Here is an 18,211-nt window from a genome sequence, read left to right as displayed (position 1 = left end):
TTAGGATCAAACATACGCCCTTTTCCCAATGCCTAACCTTATATAAACAATGGGCAACTTATATAACATAGTACACTTGCCCCAGGGCCTTTAGGGTGTTTTGCCATCCCAAGAAGCAAGTTGAACTTTTCGACTATTTTGACAAGAGGGCTATTCAAAAACTTTGATCAGATAGCTTTGGGGAGACTACAGCAATAATAACATAGGTACTAGTTGCCCTCCAACCATTTTTCATCATCCCCTGTAATGTTGAACTTGATACCCTTAGCCGTTCTGGAGATATTGTAGATAACCTTTTTTCAAAAAACTGGATGCACTTGGTAGTTTTTTTATTTAATTAAATATACCCTTCCAATTTCCCTGGAGATTCACCTTAATACAGATATTTTCGAACACACTCAGAATCAAACATTACCTTATTATTAACAATAAGTACTGCAATTAAAAAAGGTAAATTGCATAATTTATAATCCTTACCCTTTGAGCTGGGGGGGGGGCATTGCATCCTCAGAGGCAAAGCTACTAGACCTTCCATTTATTTTCAAATAATCAATGTGGATAGGAGGGAGTAAATAGCAAAAGGGAAGGGGATTGCAGAACTAACACTTACGATGTGGAGGGTTGTCATCCCCATAAATATAGTCATTTTGAACAAGATAAGGCTATATAAATTTTTTTAGAACGTTTTTGGAGAAGGGGGAGATAAAGAGGACATGGGAAGGGGCTGACAGCCCTCCAAACACTTGAAAACATCCCCCTAAAAACGTACTGAAAGTTTCGACTTAATATCCTCAGCCGTTGCGATATTGCAAAGCCACCTTTTTGATATACTGGATTCACTCAGTACCGTTTGATTTAGTCTAAGATACCCCTCAACATTCTCCGAAGTTCCACCAAAGCACCCTTGGCCTTTTTAGATACACCCGCAATAAAAACTTCTCCATTTTCCCAGGTACATCCTGCAAATGAACAACAGAAAAATTGCATAATTTGCAACCCTTGCCCCGGGACTATGGTAGGCATGGCATCCCTGGATGCAAAGCTATTAGACCTTTTTGTCTAGTTTGAAAAAAAAATACTACAACAAAGTTTCGACCATTGATGGGCACAAATAAGGTAAAGGGGGGAGGGGTGGGAGAGGCTCGAATCTCTTTCAACGTTCTTTGTAAGTTTCAACTTAATACCCTTAGCCGTTCATTAGATATTGCTAATATTTATTTTTCACTACCAATAACGGTAAGCATGTTTTGGTCCTTTGCATCCCTCTCAACATTTTCTTAAATTTAACACCTTAATACAATAAAGTGTTTTGGAGACCGAGATTTGAACAAGCCCTCTTTTCTTGCAAAAAACTTACGTTAACAGTGGAAAATCTGCACAATTTACACTATTGCCTCGAGGACTAGGGTGTGAATCCCAGACGTATAGTTATATGACTTTTGGTTTATAAAGAAAAACTAGCTCTGTCAAAATTTTGGTCAGATACGTTTGGGATAAAAAGGGCGAGGGGTGATTGGTTGCCCTTCAATCACTCGTGACTCTTAATAAGACACTAAAACTCAAGCGACTACCCCTTCCATATAAAGGACCTCTGAGGAAAAAAACAACATATTGTCATACACGTAGGCATATTAATTCTAAACAAGATGGCTAAATATATTTTTTTTAATAATTTTTTGGAGAGGGGGCAGATAAAGAGGACATGGGAAGGAGCTGACAGCCCTCCAAACACTTTAAAACATCCCCTTAAAAACCTCCCGAAAATTTCAACCTTAGCCATTCTTCAAGATATTGAAGAACCACCTTTTTAATATAGGATACTGGATACACAGTGTCGTTTTATTTAGCCTAAAATACCCCTCAACATTCATCGAAATTTCACCACAACATCCTTGGCCTTTTCAGATACACCCTCAATAAAACTTTTCCATTTTTCTATGATAAATCCTTCAAATGAACAAAAGAAAGATTGCATAATTTGTAATTCTTGCCCCGGGACTACGGTGGGCATGGCATCTCTGGACGTAAAGCTATTAGGCATTATGTTCAGTTTTTGCAAAATGACTGTTGTAAAATTTCGACCATTGATGGGCACTGGGAGGCTCGAATCTCCTTTCAACGTTCATTGTTAAGTTTCAGCTTAATTCCGTTAGCCGTTTCTTATATGTTGCCAATATTTCTTTTTCACAACCGATAAGGGTAAGTGTGCTTTGATCCTTTGGCATCCCTCTCAACATTTCCTTAGATTTGCCACCTTAATATAGAAGCTCTTTTTGAGACCCAGATTCGAACAAGACTTCTTTTCTTGCAAAAACGTATAGGAAACCGGCACAGCTTACACTATTGCATCGAGGACAAGGGTGTGAACTACAGACGTAGTTATTTAACTTTTGGTTTATTAAAAAAACAAGAGCTAAGAGCTCATATGGCACTTGTGACGAGGCAAGAAAAGCTAAGATCCAAGAGATCATATGGTATGAGCTCTAACAAAATTCTAAGAATCAATAGATTGATTTAAAAAGGAAAATAAGAGGCTTAATGCCGGTCAGGATTTTAAATAAGAGCTCTGAGTCACGATGTCCTTCTAAATATCAAAATGCATTAAGATCCGATTACCCACTCGTAAGTTATAAATACCTAATTTATCCTCACCCTTAAACCCCCCAGATGGTCGAATCTGGGAAAACAAATTTACCAAGTCAAATTGTGCAGCTCCCTGACACGCCTACCAATTTTCATCGTCCTAACACGTCCAGAAGCACCAAACTCGCCAAATCACTGAACCCCTCCCCCAAAGAGAGTGATCCAGTACGGTTCTGTCAATCACTTATCAAGGACATTTGCTTATTATATCCACCAAGCTTCATCCCCATTCCTCCACTCCAAGTGTTTTCCAAGATTTCCCCCTCCAATTCCCCCCAATGTCAAAAGATCTGGTCGGGATTTGAAATAAGAGCTCTGAGACATGACTTCCTTCTAAATATCAAATTTCATTAAAATCCGATCACCTATTCGTAAGATAAAAATACCCCATTTTCACGTTTTCCAAGAATTCCGGTTTCACCCTCCAACTCCCCCCAATGTCAAAAGATCTGGTCGGAATTTAAAATTAGAGCTTTAAAGCACAAGATCCTTCTAAATATCAAATTTCTTTAAGATGTGGTCACCCTTTCGTAAGTTACAAATACCTAAATTTTCAAAATTACCCCCCCCCACTCCACCAGAGAGCAGATCCGGTTATGTCAGTCACGTATCTTAGACAAGTTTCTTTTCTTCTCATCCAGATCTCACCGCTTTAAGTATTTTCTATGATTTCCGGTCCCCCAACTGCCCCCCCCCCGATTACGCTTGATCCGGTTGAGATTTAAAATAAGAGATCTGAGTTACGAGGTCCTTCTAAATATGAAGTTTCATGAAGATCCGATCACTCCTTCGCAAGTTAAAAATACGTCGTTTTTTCTTATTTTTCAGAATTAACCCCCCCCCCCCAATAGAGCAGATCCATTCCAATTATGTAAATCACGTATCTAAGACTTCTGCTTATTTTTCCCACCACGTTTCATCCCGATCCCTCCAATCTATGCGTTTTCCATGATTTTAGGTTCCCTCACCCCAAATCACCAGATCCGGTCGGGATTTAAAATAAGAGCTCTGAGACACGATATCCTTCTAAATATCAAATTCCATTGAGATCCGATCACCCGTTCGTAAGTTAAAAATACTTCATTGTTTCTAATTTTTCAGAATTAATCCCCCCCCAACTACCCCAGAGAGCGGATCCGTTCCGGTTATGTCAATCATGTATCTAGGACTTGTGCTTATTTTTCCCATCAAGTTTCATCCCGATCCCTCCACTCTTATTTTCCAAGATTTTAGGTTTCCCCCTCTGAACTCCCTCCAATGTCACCAGATCCGGTCGGGATCTAAAATAACAGCTTTGAGACATGATATCCTTCCAAACATCAACTTTCATTAAGATCTGATCAACTATTCGTGAGTTAAAAATACTTCAATTTTTTCGAATTAACGCCCTCCCCCCCCCCGATGGTCAAATCGGGAAAACGACTATTTCTAATTTAATCTGGTCTGGTCCCTGATACGTCTGCCAAATTTCATCGTCCTAGCTTACCTGGAAGTGCCGAAAGTAGCAAAACCGGGACCGACAGAATTTGCGATTGCTTTGTCACTTGGTAATATCAAGTGCCATAAAAACTAGCTATGTCAAAATCTTAATCAGAAACATTTGGGATAAAGAGGGCGTGGTTGACTGGTTTCCCTTTGATAACTTGTGACTCTTAAAGACACTAAAACTTGAATCAAATTAGCCCCTCCTAAGTTCAAACGACTGCTCCTTCCATATATTGCCTTTGGAAAAAAACAGAGCATAACATTGAACCCTTGTTGCTCTTTATTATAGACAATAGCTCCTAAGCTTGCTTTCACTCCCCGGCGTGATATCCCCTTTTACCCTCCTATACCTGCCCCTGCCTAAATAATTTATTTTTCAAGCGAAAATGCCTTTTCATTGACACCTTTCAAAGCCAGGACTGCATGGGTTCGAAAAAAAAAAAAACTCCCGATGAAAATGCTAAATAAAGCAGTTTTCAACTAATATACAAAATTTTTATCTACGAGGAGGCAAAGAAATAAGAGAAAGGGGCAAAAGTTATCCTCCCCACTGCAATTGGAACCGCTGCATGGCACAGGATATTTTTGTCCCTTCATGACCTGAAATGAATTTCCTTTGTTTGTTGCACACCAGTCAAGTAAAAAATGCACTTTCATTGCAACCCTTCTAAGCCAGGGCTACCAAAAAGTTCAGTAAAATATGGGCTTTTTGGGAAAGGAAGCCTTCTTATGTACGCCTAGAGACGCATTCTTGATAGCAAGGTGTACACCGGTGTCAATTACTAGTTCTCAGCACGAGCATTGCGCATGAACACCTTCCAAAGTTTCTGCGTCCATGATATGGAGATGAGGGACAGTCCCCCTTCGATACGGAACATATTCTGCTCATTTTAGGATTTAATGTTGCCCTTTACTTTTGTAGTAACAGCGTAAAACCATTCCATAAATCAAGAAAAATTAAAGATCGATTTCACATTTTTTTACGTTTTTTCTTCTTCCACCAAGTCCTGGGTTGCGGCCGCGGAGATAATACATCAATTTGTACCTTCACCCTCCTCTCGTCGTTCTCTTAGAATTAATTCTGAATTTATCTGACGGCTCAATGAGGGTGTTTTAGCACTAAAATACAACCTATGAGGTATCTCCAACCCTTCCCAACTAAAAAACAGTCAAGAGAATCCCCTTGTAGGAGTTTAAGTACCTTTCTAAGTTTTTTTTTTTTTGATTTGTCCAGTGCTTACAGATAAAATTAGTTATTGGGAACAAAAATATTTTCCAAGGAGTTTTGCGGGGGAAATTTCAGTAAGGAGAACATTTTTAAGAAGAATTACCCTGAATTGTTTTTGTCCTTCTTCGTATATTCTTCCCAAAAATCCCCCCCCCACTGAATATTCGCGTAAAAGACCTCTCCCTGCAGAAATCTCCTCCACGAAAAATGTATATATTTTCCCATTGCAAATACTACGTGTAAGCAATGGCCAAATTACGAAAACTTAAAAAAAGCCCTTAATCTCCTACAGCGGGATTCTCCGATTGTTTTGTGGCTAAGGAGGGAGTGAGATAACTCAAAAATGTACATCTTCATGCCAAACATCCAAGCTCTCATTCAGCCTTCGCCTAAATACAGAATTTGTTCTAAGCGATAGACGAGGGGATAGCGGAGGTATAAACTGATGTACAATCCCCAGGGCTAACGTTGGCTCCCATGGGAAGTAGCCATTCGTAGGACGATATTCTACACCATGCATTGTGCGTATATTTTGACAAATGGATAAAATTTTTCAGAAATCCCTTTTCTTTATTATTTTTATTTCTTTCTTTTTGCTGCTCAGTTTCGCATGTGGGAGAATTTCTCGTGTAGTACTCCTACCATCTAAAAATACAAATAGATGGCCAACTCTCAGATTTCTCAGCAGCATCATCCCCTCTTCACCCTTATTTTATCAACAGCATACCCCTAGAAATTTGTCAGCTTTTGCCCAACAATCTGGTTTTCTATGGGTTTGATTTCTACAATGTGAAAGAAGTACATAAACATCGACTAATACGTCATTCCTCGCAGAGATGTGGCATTAAGGCCGTAACCACGAGGGAAGGAGTTTCCCCCGGAAATGTTTGTCCAGCTCGGAGAAACGTATCAAAATATTTAAAAGCAAATTAATACCGAAAAAAATAACCACCCACAAAAAAAAATAATCCTTGATACGGCGCTGATTATTGATAAGTCAGATCAACAGAAAGCTACATGATCCCATACAGCTGCCTATCTACCACGTCTACCTGTACTCATCCTCCATTCTGTCCACAGCTTCGCTCCGTGTCATGCAGTTCCCTCTTCTCCATAGAGCTGATTTTTTTGTGTTTCCAGATACATTCAGCATGGAAATACTTTTTTTTTAAGGTTCACCTTTAATATTATTATATAGAAAATCACATAATAATTATTATATTATACCTTAGTGAGATATATACTTCAAATTTACGAAGGAAACAAAACTTAAGTATTTTGTTTATACATTTATGAAATCTTTTTTACAGAGGCTATTCAATATTTGACCATAAACAAATATTAGTTGAATTTGAATAAAACCATTTTAAAAATAGCAGATAGAACTAGCTAATAGGATTGGAACCCCCCTCCTCCCGAAATGTTTGTCACAAAAACGTAACAGAGTTGCATATAAACAAATTTATATTTTTTGTAACCCCTCCCCCCAAAAAAATAATCCTCGTTACGACACTGCCTGTAATAGTATATCAAACAGTTCGTGGTAACGAACTGTAGTAAGGAGCGACCCGGCTCAATAGTAAACGAAACTCTAAAAAATGGAATTTCGATGCTAAAAGATATATCAAAAGAATCGGATTTTTATGCTGATTTTTAATATATAAGTTTCATCAAATTTAGTCTTTGTCATCAAAAGTTACGAGCCTGAGAAAATTTGCCTTATTTTGGAAAATAGGGGGTAACACCCCTTAAAAGTCATAGGATCTTAACGAAAATCGCACCATCGCATCAGAGAACCCTTTAGAAAACATTTCAAGGTCCAATCTACAAAAATGTGGAATTACGTATTTTTTGCCAGAAGACAAATCACGGGTGCGTGTTTATTTGTATTTAGGAAGAACACCAAATACTACCGTTAGTTATAACCAATTAGATACTCTTACGAAAATGACAAACTTGACAAAATATGTGTAGTTAACTCTTCTCAAAATATAGAATTGGTATATTTTGTGATTTGAGTCAATTAACTAACCATTACAGTATCTATTGACCGAAACACAACATATAATTGGGGTTCAATTTTTTTGTCATTAGTGATTTCATAAAACTGATAAAACTTAACCTTTAGAAATTAATATTCTGGGTTTAAGATTCCTAATAATTTTTAAAAAGTTAGGCTTTATAAAGAAATTAATTTTTTAATTTTCCTAAATTATAAAAAATCAGATCTTTCAAATATGTGAAGTGGCTTACATTGTCTTTTTCTTATAAATTTAGCTCAAGTCTTCCATCCTCTCACTGATACAATTCAAGGTCTTCATTCCAGATCCAAAGACAACCAAGATATAATAACGTGAATAAAATAAATGTAAATTTTCTTTGGAAATGCACTGAAAACGGAAAGATCAAACCCATCTTTTTTAAATCTACACATTTTTATTGCTCCACTCATAAATATACTCTTTATCACAGGGATGCAACCTGTTTAGACGTGAGTGATTTACACTTCGCATTCAACCACCACGATGAGGTCTGATGTATGTGATTAATAATCTTTACAGTAAAAACCGAATTCAAAATGAAACCTAGGAGTAGATACCATAAAATAGTACTAACTTTAGAAAACGGTCTTTTTAATGACTTCTGATACAAAAAGGACAGTTGCCAATTATTTGACAATATCATAATATAGTTTATAATTTCAATTTTACAAGTGGAAAACACTAATATGGTGCATGCCTTTGGCCTCCCCGTGTACCCCTTGCTTTTCCGCCTCGAGCAGGACCGCTGTAGCCCCCATATCCACCATTGTAGCCATATCCTTCATAGCCACTACCATAGCCACCTCCGTATCCACTGCCATAATAGTCATAACCGGCTCCTCCATACGCGTCATAACCATATCCACCGCCATATCCGCCATAGCCCCCACCATAACCAAAACTACCTGGTGCTCCCCATGCTCCTCCCCGACCCATGCCAGCACCTCCACGCATGCCACGGAGCATACCACGGGGTCCACCTCGGCCACCTCTCATTGGTGGCATCATCATTGCCTCTTTGGGGGTTGCTTTCTTAACATCAACCTCTTTGTCTTTAATGGTTTGTTTTGGTTTCTTAACCAATTCATTAGCAACTTTTTCATCATCAAAAGTGATGAAGCAGAAAGCTTTTCTTTGATTCTTGGTCTTATCAAATGGCAATTCAACTTCAACAATATTGCCAAACTGTCCAAAATAAGCTTTAATATCGTCATCACTGATTTCAGGTACTAGACCACCAACGAAGATTTTGCCGGTGCGAGCTTTAGCTTTCTTGACGTCAACTTTTTTGCTGTTGATCACGTGTTCACCAGCTTTAATGGCATCGTCTAGCGCACTAGGGGTCTTGAAATTAATGAAAGCGAAACCTCGAGATCTGCCAGTAACAGGGTCAACTTTGATGTTAATTCCTTCAATTTCACCATATTTTGAGAAATGCTCTCTCAAATCCTTCTCGGTTGTTTCCCAGCTTAAGGCGCCAACAAATAATTTCTTCTCTTCGTCCTTGCCAACCAAGTGGGAATTTTTTTCGCCTTCATGCTGCTCTATAAGTGAAATTAAAAATCAGGACAACAAAAGAGCATAAAATTATAGATAATCAGTAGAAGAGGATTTTTTTCAAAAAAAGATAAGAAGGATATAGAATTTTAAATATAAGAATAAAAATACATTTTTGTGAAGACCAATTTTCAAAAAAGTTGATTAAAGAATAATTTTCCCAAGAACTCATTTGTAGGTCATCAGAAACTTTCACAGAATTATTCTTTTCCATTTTTCTAATATAAAACAACAAAGCTTAGAAATGCCCAACATATTAAGTTGCAAACAAGAAAAGTAATTAAAAAAATATCTTGAATCTTAACAGTCAAATCAAACACTTTGAATAAAGGCGTATCAGGCTTAGAGGGGCTGAGCAGTCTCCAATCGACCAACAACACAGCTTAAGACAATTATAAACTTCATTTTTGAACAACTTCCGCAAAAACCGAGCATTCTTTTTTATGTCTTGTATTGTTTATGCATTCTTGTGTATATTATGTATCTTTATATATTCTTGTATTATTTATTATCATTACAACTTCTTGTATTGTTTCTGGATTGTACCATTAGTTATCTACACAATTTTTTTTACAACACTAAATTACTGACCAAAGAACTAATTGAACCAATTTGGTAATTAAAAGAAAAATTGGTAAAATTGAACAAAACAACTAACATAATAGTTCAAGGGAATGCTAGATATCAGGACCAAGTAGAGAAATCAGGTATGCTAGAATCAAAGGACCAAGTCAGTCCAGCATATTTAGATAACAAGGAAGATATTAGAATCTACATACACGAAAAAAAAACTCAATGACTAAGAATGCTGTGATAAGCTTCTAATTAGACTTCTAACCTTAGAGACAAAATTGAAGTTATTACTCTTAACTCATATTAGTAGATACAAATAGAAAATAATTCAAAGCTTGGAATATTACATGGACAATACTTATAAAATCACAAGAGCATTAAACTAAAATAAAAAACACCAAACAAGCAGTTTGCTCTCAAGCAAACAATAAGACTGTCCAAATCAAAAAATATACCTTCCACGGGTACATTTTTAGTGAAATAAATTTCAAAATGTCTAAACTTCAATTTGAAACATTAGAGACGCATAATTGGTACCATCATACAATTTAATGTTCAAAAATAGCTGTGGAAACTTATATTTGATGAATTTGGAAGTCCCTAATTTAAAGCAAGCTGATTTTCCCTGCTAACAAGTGTCTTAATTAGACAAGCTAGAAAGCTAACCTGACCAATTAATTGATATGAGTTCACACATTAGTTTCAAAGATAAATTTAATTATTTGAACATGTCAACACAAGACTGGAAAAACCAAATTTTAATAAATTATAATACAAGTACAAAAGATAAAAATCAGGAACTTGATCCACTGAAATAAAATTTTTAAGTCAATAATGTGAATTTCAAAAATATTACAATTTACCATTGGAGAATAGTCTGTAATTGGAAGATAGTACTATTTTTCATTTTGAGCCAATAAGAATCCTCGCCTTAATTTGATTCCCTTTTAAACTCACCTTGGGAATCCAGGTCAGCACACCAGAAGATATGGCACCAGATGATTTGTGACGAGGTTGCATCTGGAGTCCATCCATGACCTCCAGCATGAGCATCATACAGGCCAGGATTCTACCATGCCCCAAGATTGGCAAATTAAGATTCTTTTAATTCAATACTACCTTTATTATATCAAGATATAATTCTGGCACTTTGCCATACTACCTTTATTATAATGAAAAAAATCATTCCAGCACTGCCATATTACCTTTACAATAAGAAATCATTCTGGCACTTAAAAGTGAGAAATGCCATTAAAGCCAAAACTTTATTAAGTAAAGAAAAATTGTGTCTAGTAGTACTAGCCAGAATGACCTATTAAAATTAAACTTTTAAAAAAACTAAAAGGGGTTAAGCTTCTGCTAAGTGTCTGTCTTGAAGTAGCACCTGCAACAAAACCAATATGGTACTGTAGAATCTTCATATCAAAATCGTTTCAACTCACTGTCATCAAGACTTTGTTCCAACACGAAATGAACAACCAACATTTCACTCAAATTGATGCATATTTTAAAGGTTTTACTTGTACATATGTTTGATATTCAGAATCAGAACTGATAACAACTGAACGTGTAACTTATCCAAATGAAACTGAACTTGTAGTTTAAATGAAATATATACAAAAACATCTTGTAAGTTTCAGATAGCTTCTTGTAGTGAAACCAATAGAATTTTAAGCCAATTGTACTTTTTAATTAGCTGAAATTTGAATAAAAACTTCAGGAAACAGCTGGGCACTACCTCAAGTGAATAAGGCAATTTTCCAAATTAGTACAAATAATTGCTTTTTGCAGTGAAACCAATAGAATTTAAAGCCAATTGTACTTTCTAATTAGCTGAAATTTGAATAAAAAGTTCAGGAAACAGCTGGGCACTACCTCAAGTGAATAAGGCAATTTTCCAAATTAGTACAAATAATTGCTTCTAGCAGTGAAACCAATAGAATTTAAAGCCAATTGTACTTTCTAGCTAGCTGAAATTTGAATAAAAAGTTCAGGAAACAGCTTCGCACTATCTCTCAAGTAAATAAGGCAATTTTCCAAATTAGTACAAATAATTGCAATCAAAATGAATCTTAATTTTCTTCAATAAAACAATTCCAGGTATGTTTGACCAGATCACAGCTTGTAGCAGATAGTTCCAACAAACTTTAATATTGACTTAAATGATAGTCTTTGATTCCTTCTAATCAAACTAATCCCTGAGTTCTTAAGAGCAAGAACATTAGAGAACAAGTTTAGCTTTTCTTCCAGACATGGTAACACTTCAAAAGCAAGTAAGAAGCATGAAAACAATTTCTCTTTAATGGCTTGAATGGTAAGTGGCACCCTTTTAGAAGAGTTAAGAATGGTGAAGATAAAAATTTAATTGTAATTTATAGAATTCCTTAATGCCACCATTTTCTTTGCCAAAAACAAAAAAAAAGAATAGGAGATTAAAAAACACATCCATTAACAGCTAGTCTAATGATGCAAAAGTTCCAATATATTAGAATAATGAAATAAGCAACATATAATATTTTCAAAAATGTCAAAAGTTAATTTAAAAAGTATATTTTTAACATTTCTCTAGAGCATTACTCAATTTAAGTTAAATGGGACCAAACTATTGTCTTGTTTTTAAATTTGTCTAAACCTTAGGTGTCACCAATGTAATCAAATAGCAAAAACTTAGGAATTTAATGAACTGTAATTACATTTAAAATTTACCTAATTCTTAATCTTGATGCTTTTTTTTATCTCAACAAATTAAAACACTAAATTAAGCTTCAGCAATTTTCTCTTGTTTGGTTTTACCATTGACAAAACTTGATTCATTGACAATACAACTATTTGTTTTTCAATAATATAATTGGTTTTTGATGTAGTTTCTTGACATATATTTGATGATTTAGACTTCATAGATAACTACAATCACATAGTGCTACAAAAATATGCTTAAAATTTCAAATATCAACCCCTTAAAAAAAAAAAAAAAAAAAAAAAAAAAAAAAAAAAAAAACAACAACAACTTGAAAATTTCACCACTCAGCAAAAAGTAATCTTTAAAATCGATTAAAAAGACATTAGGTTTTTAGAAACTTTCAGATTGAAAGTAAAATAATTGAACACATTGAAAAATAATATTTTATGAATGGGTTGATACTTGAAAATTTCAAACTACTCTTTTAAAGCCAGCAAAAGGTTGAAGGAGGACATTTGTTAATATTAAACTCTGGCCATAATCTGTCAATATAATTAAATCCCTTAACCCTACAAACATTTGGAAGACTCCAGTACTTTTTTATCACTGATTCTATAGATCATTTATAATCAGCAAAAATTTTGGACCTGAAACTGACAATACCCATTTTTTCTGAAACGAAATCATTATTAGGTTCCAAAAGCCTTTGACTTAAGGGTTCGGAGTTGATATTTCAAAACATCTTTCAGGACTATTTTCTACTCAGATCCAGTCCTGTATGAGCTGCTCAGCAACTTCCCTTAGTTGCCAAAAATTACATACACAATATTTCTTCTAATCCATGAAGACAGTCCCCAGGAGAAAAGGAAGGGTAAGTATACCCTTTAGGCCAGCACAAAGTCTATGTTTAAACTATGAAGATTGTCCAGAGAATCAGTCTAGAACAGACATATATTGATCTTGACCAATAATTTGATATAACACAGAAATTAGAAAGCAAGCCAACAAATATTAAACAGTGAAATTTATATCCTCTTCATACAATATTTTTTTTTAATGAACTACTTTCATAAAATTTAATTATATTAAGAATTACTTGTAAAGTAATTCTAAAAATCAATTCAAGTTTAACTGGATCCCTATCCCATCTTCAATACCTTCATATAGCCTGACAGATAACACAATTTTGCTGAATTCTTTTTTGATTGACATTATGAAAAAATTATTAAAGCAGCTATAAGAAATATAAACCAACAAGACCGGAAAATGCATACATAGCCTAAGGCTATATTTGAAAATGATTCAATTCCAGAAGTGACTTATATTTCTTGGAAAACTGTTATGCCATGTGAAAAAACTCCCAGGAATGGTTCAGAGCCTCAATGATCCAATATAAAGACATTTCAAGTCCCTATCTCCACCCCTTCATTCTCCAAAGGCACTGGTCTTATACTGTTGTCACATGAGAAAGACACTTTTGGCTAAAATGAGGCACAAGGGAAGTGTGAGCCTCACACAATTGCTCAATCCTAATTTATAAGATTTCAAGCACTTGCAAATCAATTTTCTAAATTAAGAAAAAACCCAAAATATAGCTTAAAATCCTGTTAAAAGAATAGGAATTACGTTTTCAAAATTTACAGCCAAGGGAAGACTAAAAAGCCCAAACTATAGACATGTTCATCTATAGAATATCCAAAGATCTTAAAATAAATAAATGGTAGATAGCTTGACAACATATTCCATGATATATTTGACTGAACATCTTTCTAAGAAATATTTTAGGCCTGAATTTCCTCCTGAAAGTTTCATTCCCCTTACTCAACTACTTCCAAGATAGCAAGAAGCCTCAACTAGAACTATAAACCAAGGAGGGGAGCTGAGATGCAGTTAAAAAGGAGAAAACATCAAAAATCTAATATATATCCTCTGAGGTAACAGTCTTGTGCATGACCTCTTTAAATTCAACATTGTAAAACAAAAGACTAGTATCCCTTGATTTCCCATGAGCAGTGTTTCCAAACATAATGGCTGTTACTGTGATAATTGCACTGCACCCCAATCCCTAATAGAACTAAACCCAACCCTAGGCAATAATATAAATATTAGATTAATTTTTCTTTCTAGATTGGTAATATTTTACATTATTGACCAATATCTGAAAAAAATTGCAAACCTACAACACCAACACTTAAAAATGTCAGTCATATGTTGATGTAGTAGCAATGCTACTTTCTAGTTTTCAAATCTGTTGGCAGATAGTAGTCTGGAAATACTGTTTTTACATATAAAAATACCTTTTGTCCAAAAAAGGTGTCAAAACCCAAGCTATGCTGCTAAAGTGCTGACAGCCTTTGGAATTCTGTCAAATTTAGCTACTGACAGCTTTGGAATACTGTCTATACCTGTTTCTTGCTATCTTATTTATGTGTTATAACAGAATTTTGCCACAAGGGATAGACAAATATAGTACTATTTTAATGGTTGGCATCTTCAGAAAGAAACACTAAAATTCTGAAAACAAGTTTTAAAATTTTGAACTGCTTGTGCTGTTTGAAAAAGCCTGTCATTGCACTTCACATAGACTCCACTTATGCACAAAACACAGTCCAATGTGCTTCCAATAAATGTACTATATGTACTATAAGATGATGATGGAACTGTAGATTTATCCCTTTTCACATAATTTAGCTAAGAAAGTGAATACATGACTTGATCCTTTTTTATTGTCTTTTCAAATATCTGGCCAAGATTAGGCACTAAGCAAGTACAGGGGTCTTACCCTATGATATAAATGTTAGGCTGGAGGTGAGACCCTCTTACTTGGCCAGATATTCTGATTAAAAAGTATCTTTCCTATACATAGAGTAGGCTCCTTATCTTGGACCTTATGTGCATAGGTTCAGGTAATTATGATTGGCTAATGGTTAAGACTCAACCATTTGGGATTGACTAATTGCAATCTTGAAAAACATTTGGTTTTCAAACCTTTGACTTTAAACAAAAGTTGCCTCTGCACCCTAGCATATTTAAATACCTTCATTATGTTCCAAAATGCTTTTTTTTTAAGATTAAACCTATCACAGGGTCTTACCATATGATATAAATGATAGGCTTCAAGGTGAGACCCCCCTTACTTGGCCAGATATTCTAACTAAAAAGTATTTTTCTTATATATACACAGCAGGCTCCATATCTAGGACCTTATGTGTATAGGGTTGGAATTAACTGATAACAATCTTGAAAAACATTTACTTCAGTTGGAAGTGCCTAAACTAGCAAAACCTGGACACACAGATGAACAGAATTTGTGATTGTATGTCACTTGATTAATACTAAATGCCATAAAAAACCCAAAATATAGCTTAAAATCCTACTAGAATAATAGGATTTCCATTTTCAAAAATTACAGCCAAGGGAAGACTGAAAACCAGCAACAACAGAAGTTGCCTCTAAACCCTAGCCTATTTAAATACATTTATTCTGTTTCAAAATACTCTTTTATCTAGAATAAATCTACCCATGGTTGACTATGTCTATGATTAAAATATGCTGATATAACTTTAAGATCATGTATTGAAGGTTAGGCTCCAATGTTGTCTATCAGTAGACTACATTTGAAATTGTGAGTACTGTATATAGTTAAAATATTCAAACTAGTCACATACTTGAAAAGAGAAATTTGACACATTCTACAGTGAAACAGTCCACTTTCTAGATAGTAGGCTATGATTAGAAATTATACAATGATTTATCACTTAAAAGAGTAGATTACCTGACCAAGTAATAGGTATCTTACCCTAAGTAGACTATTTTGGATTTTCAAAGTAAGCCTAAAACCTAGTCTTCATTACACCAGTGTTTCCTTCTAAAGGCTAGCCACTAAAATAGTAGCCTACTCAAAAAAGAGAGCAAGACAAAGCATATTATGCTTGTCTACAACTTTTCAAAGAAATTGAGAAGTGACCAAAATCAAATTGGTAAATGTATAGCAAACCATATAACTGGCTTTTGTACATAGTGAATATACCACTTGATGCCTTATTTATACTCTTTATGAATATAGTAATTGCTTCTACATTAAATTCAGATTTAAGCCCTTTTTCAGCTCTTAAAATGACAAATTTTCAAAAAATTATGACAGTTTGTATAATCAACTTACCAATAAAGCAAACATACTGCTTTATGCCTTTTTTATGTTCTCTACAAATATAATAATTGCTTCTACCAAAAAATTCAAATTTAAGCACCTTTAAGCTCCTAAATGTGGCAAATTATCAATTAAAGTATGAGTTATCTATCATTCCCAACAAAATAATACTACATTTTCAACAAAACAATTCTACATTTTCTCAGTGCTAAAATTATTTATAATAAGGTTAGTTTAGGTTAGGTTAAGTACTCAAATCTGAATTTAAGATAGTAGCAATTAATATATTATAAGAAAGCACAAAAAAGGCATTGAATGGTATATTCACTTTATATGAAAGCCAGTTATATGGTTTTCTATAAATTAACCATCAAATTAGGCTAGGTCTACTTCAAAATAAAAACAAATAATTATCACAAAGTAATAATTGAGAACTTTATGGTCATTTTTAGTAATAAGGTGTATATATATATATCCTATTAAACCTGGAAAGCCCTGTGTGGTATTGAAATTGATGAAAAGGCAAGGGTTACAAGAAAATTGACCAAATTCAGATTAGATAGGCTATTTCAAAAGAAAAAATAGTTTCAAGTTATAGGCTAGTTGTTATACACAATACTATTAGCCTACTTAGCAATTAAGGATTCATTTATTAGACTTTGTAAATTTTGAAGTTGGTCTTAAAAGTGGTAAAGTGATCTGAATATGCACTACTTTGGGTAGTCTTAGAAATTAGTTGAATGACAAAAATATCACAAGGCTCAAATTAGGCCATTCAAACAGAAGCACAAATTTAATGGTAAAATTCCACTTGACTAACTACTTGCTCTCTAAGAAAGCATTTATGTTAGGAAAATGAAACTTTCAGGGATTGATCTACAGGTTAAAGTATGTCCTGGGAAGGCATTTTGAAGGACCTAACTCCACTCCTTCTCCCTCTAGAGGGCCTTAACCTTTGATGACCTTCAAAAATGTGTTATAAAAGTGAAACCTTGAAAAATAGATCTTCTGCTTGAAGGAAATACAACAAAATTATTTTCAGCTTCACAAGTTAGCTCAATCCCAATTTAAAAGGTTTTAAAGATATGCAAATACATCTCCTAAATAAAAAAAATGATATGGCTCAGAATTCTACTCAAATAACAGGAACTGGTAACTGAAAATTGAGGTAAAATGTTGTTTGTCAAAATTTCAATAGGTATAGACCTGTCGTGTAGGCAAATTTCAGGGCTGGAGGGAGGAGTGGAGATAGGTACTTAAAAATACATTCCCAGGATATGCTTTAACCTGTAGACCCATCCCTGGAAGTTTCATTTTCCTAACCTTACTCATTTTTGAAATAGCAAGAAGTCACTCAACTAGAATTTTACCAATTTAATCAATATTTAACATGCTTAATCTTCCAACTTTAAAAATAATTGTACATTCATTTAATTTAGAAAATTTTCAGAAATCATTATAGGGTAATTGGTATAACAGCAAAAAATGAACTAGACTGATTTAATTCAAATTAAGCTAGTTAAAAAAAACAAAATAATTGATATGCTCAGTCTTATTACTTTACAGTTAGGGACACATCTATTAGACTTCGAAAATCTTGAGTAGTCTTAGAAATTGTCGACACATTAAACATAAGTCAGCAAATTAGCTGTGTATGTAGAAATTATCTTACCTTCCATGCCTTCACCGTGTTCTTGACCATTGGGCACTTCTTCCATTGGTTGATCTTGTTGATATTGAGCATCAGTGTTTTCCATTTTGTAAAATACAAACTACTAGAATTTCCCTGTAAATCGATTTCAACAGACCGTTATGAGGAAGTAAAGTGATGAAAAAGCGGGAAGGCATTATTG

At 34.5% G+C, this 18,211-nt stretch overlaps 2 protein-coding genes across 3 annotated transcripts in view; both read right to left on the bottom strand.

The window, feature by feature from the left end:
• Positions 1-18,211, bottom strand: part of LOC136024704 (neuronal acetylcholine receptor subunit alpha-10-like) — a 644,557-nt gene that overhangs the window by 244,700 nt on the left and 381,646 nt on the right. The window lies entirely within an intron of this gene.
• LOC136024724 (heterogeneous nuclear ribonucleoprotein A/B-like) lies at positions 7,973-18,190 on the bottom strand. Its single transcript, XM_065700155.1, has 2 exons — positions 18,031-18,190; positions 7,973-8,942 (listed from the first exon to the last, which is right to left on the bottom strand). Exons 1-2 carry the CDS (start codon positions 18,113-18,115, stop codon positions 8,080-8,082), a joined length of 948 nt encoding a protein of 315 aa, XP_065556227.1. The 5' UTR covers positions 18,116-18,190; the 3' UTR covers positions 7,973-8,079.

The sequence above is a fragment of the Artemia franciscana genome, chromosome 1 (genome assembly GCF_032884065.1).
Source record: "Artemia franciscana chromosome 1, ASM3288406v1, whole genome shotgun sequence".
Taxonomy (NCBI): domain Eukaryota; kingdom Metazoa; phylum Arthropoda; class Branchiopoda; order Anostraca; family Artemiidae; genus Artemia; species Artemia franciscana.
Note: the sequence above shows the minus strand (reverse complement) of the source record. Positions and strands in the feature narration are given on the sequence as shown.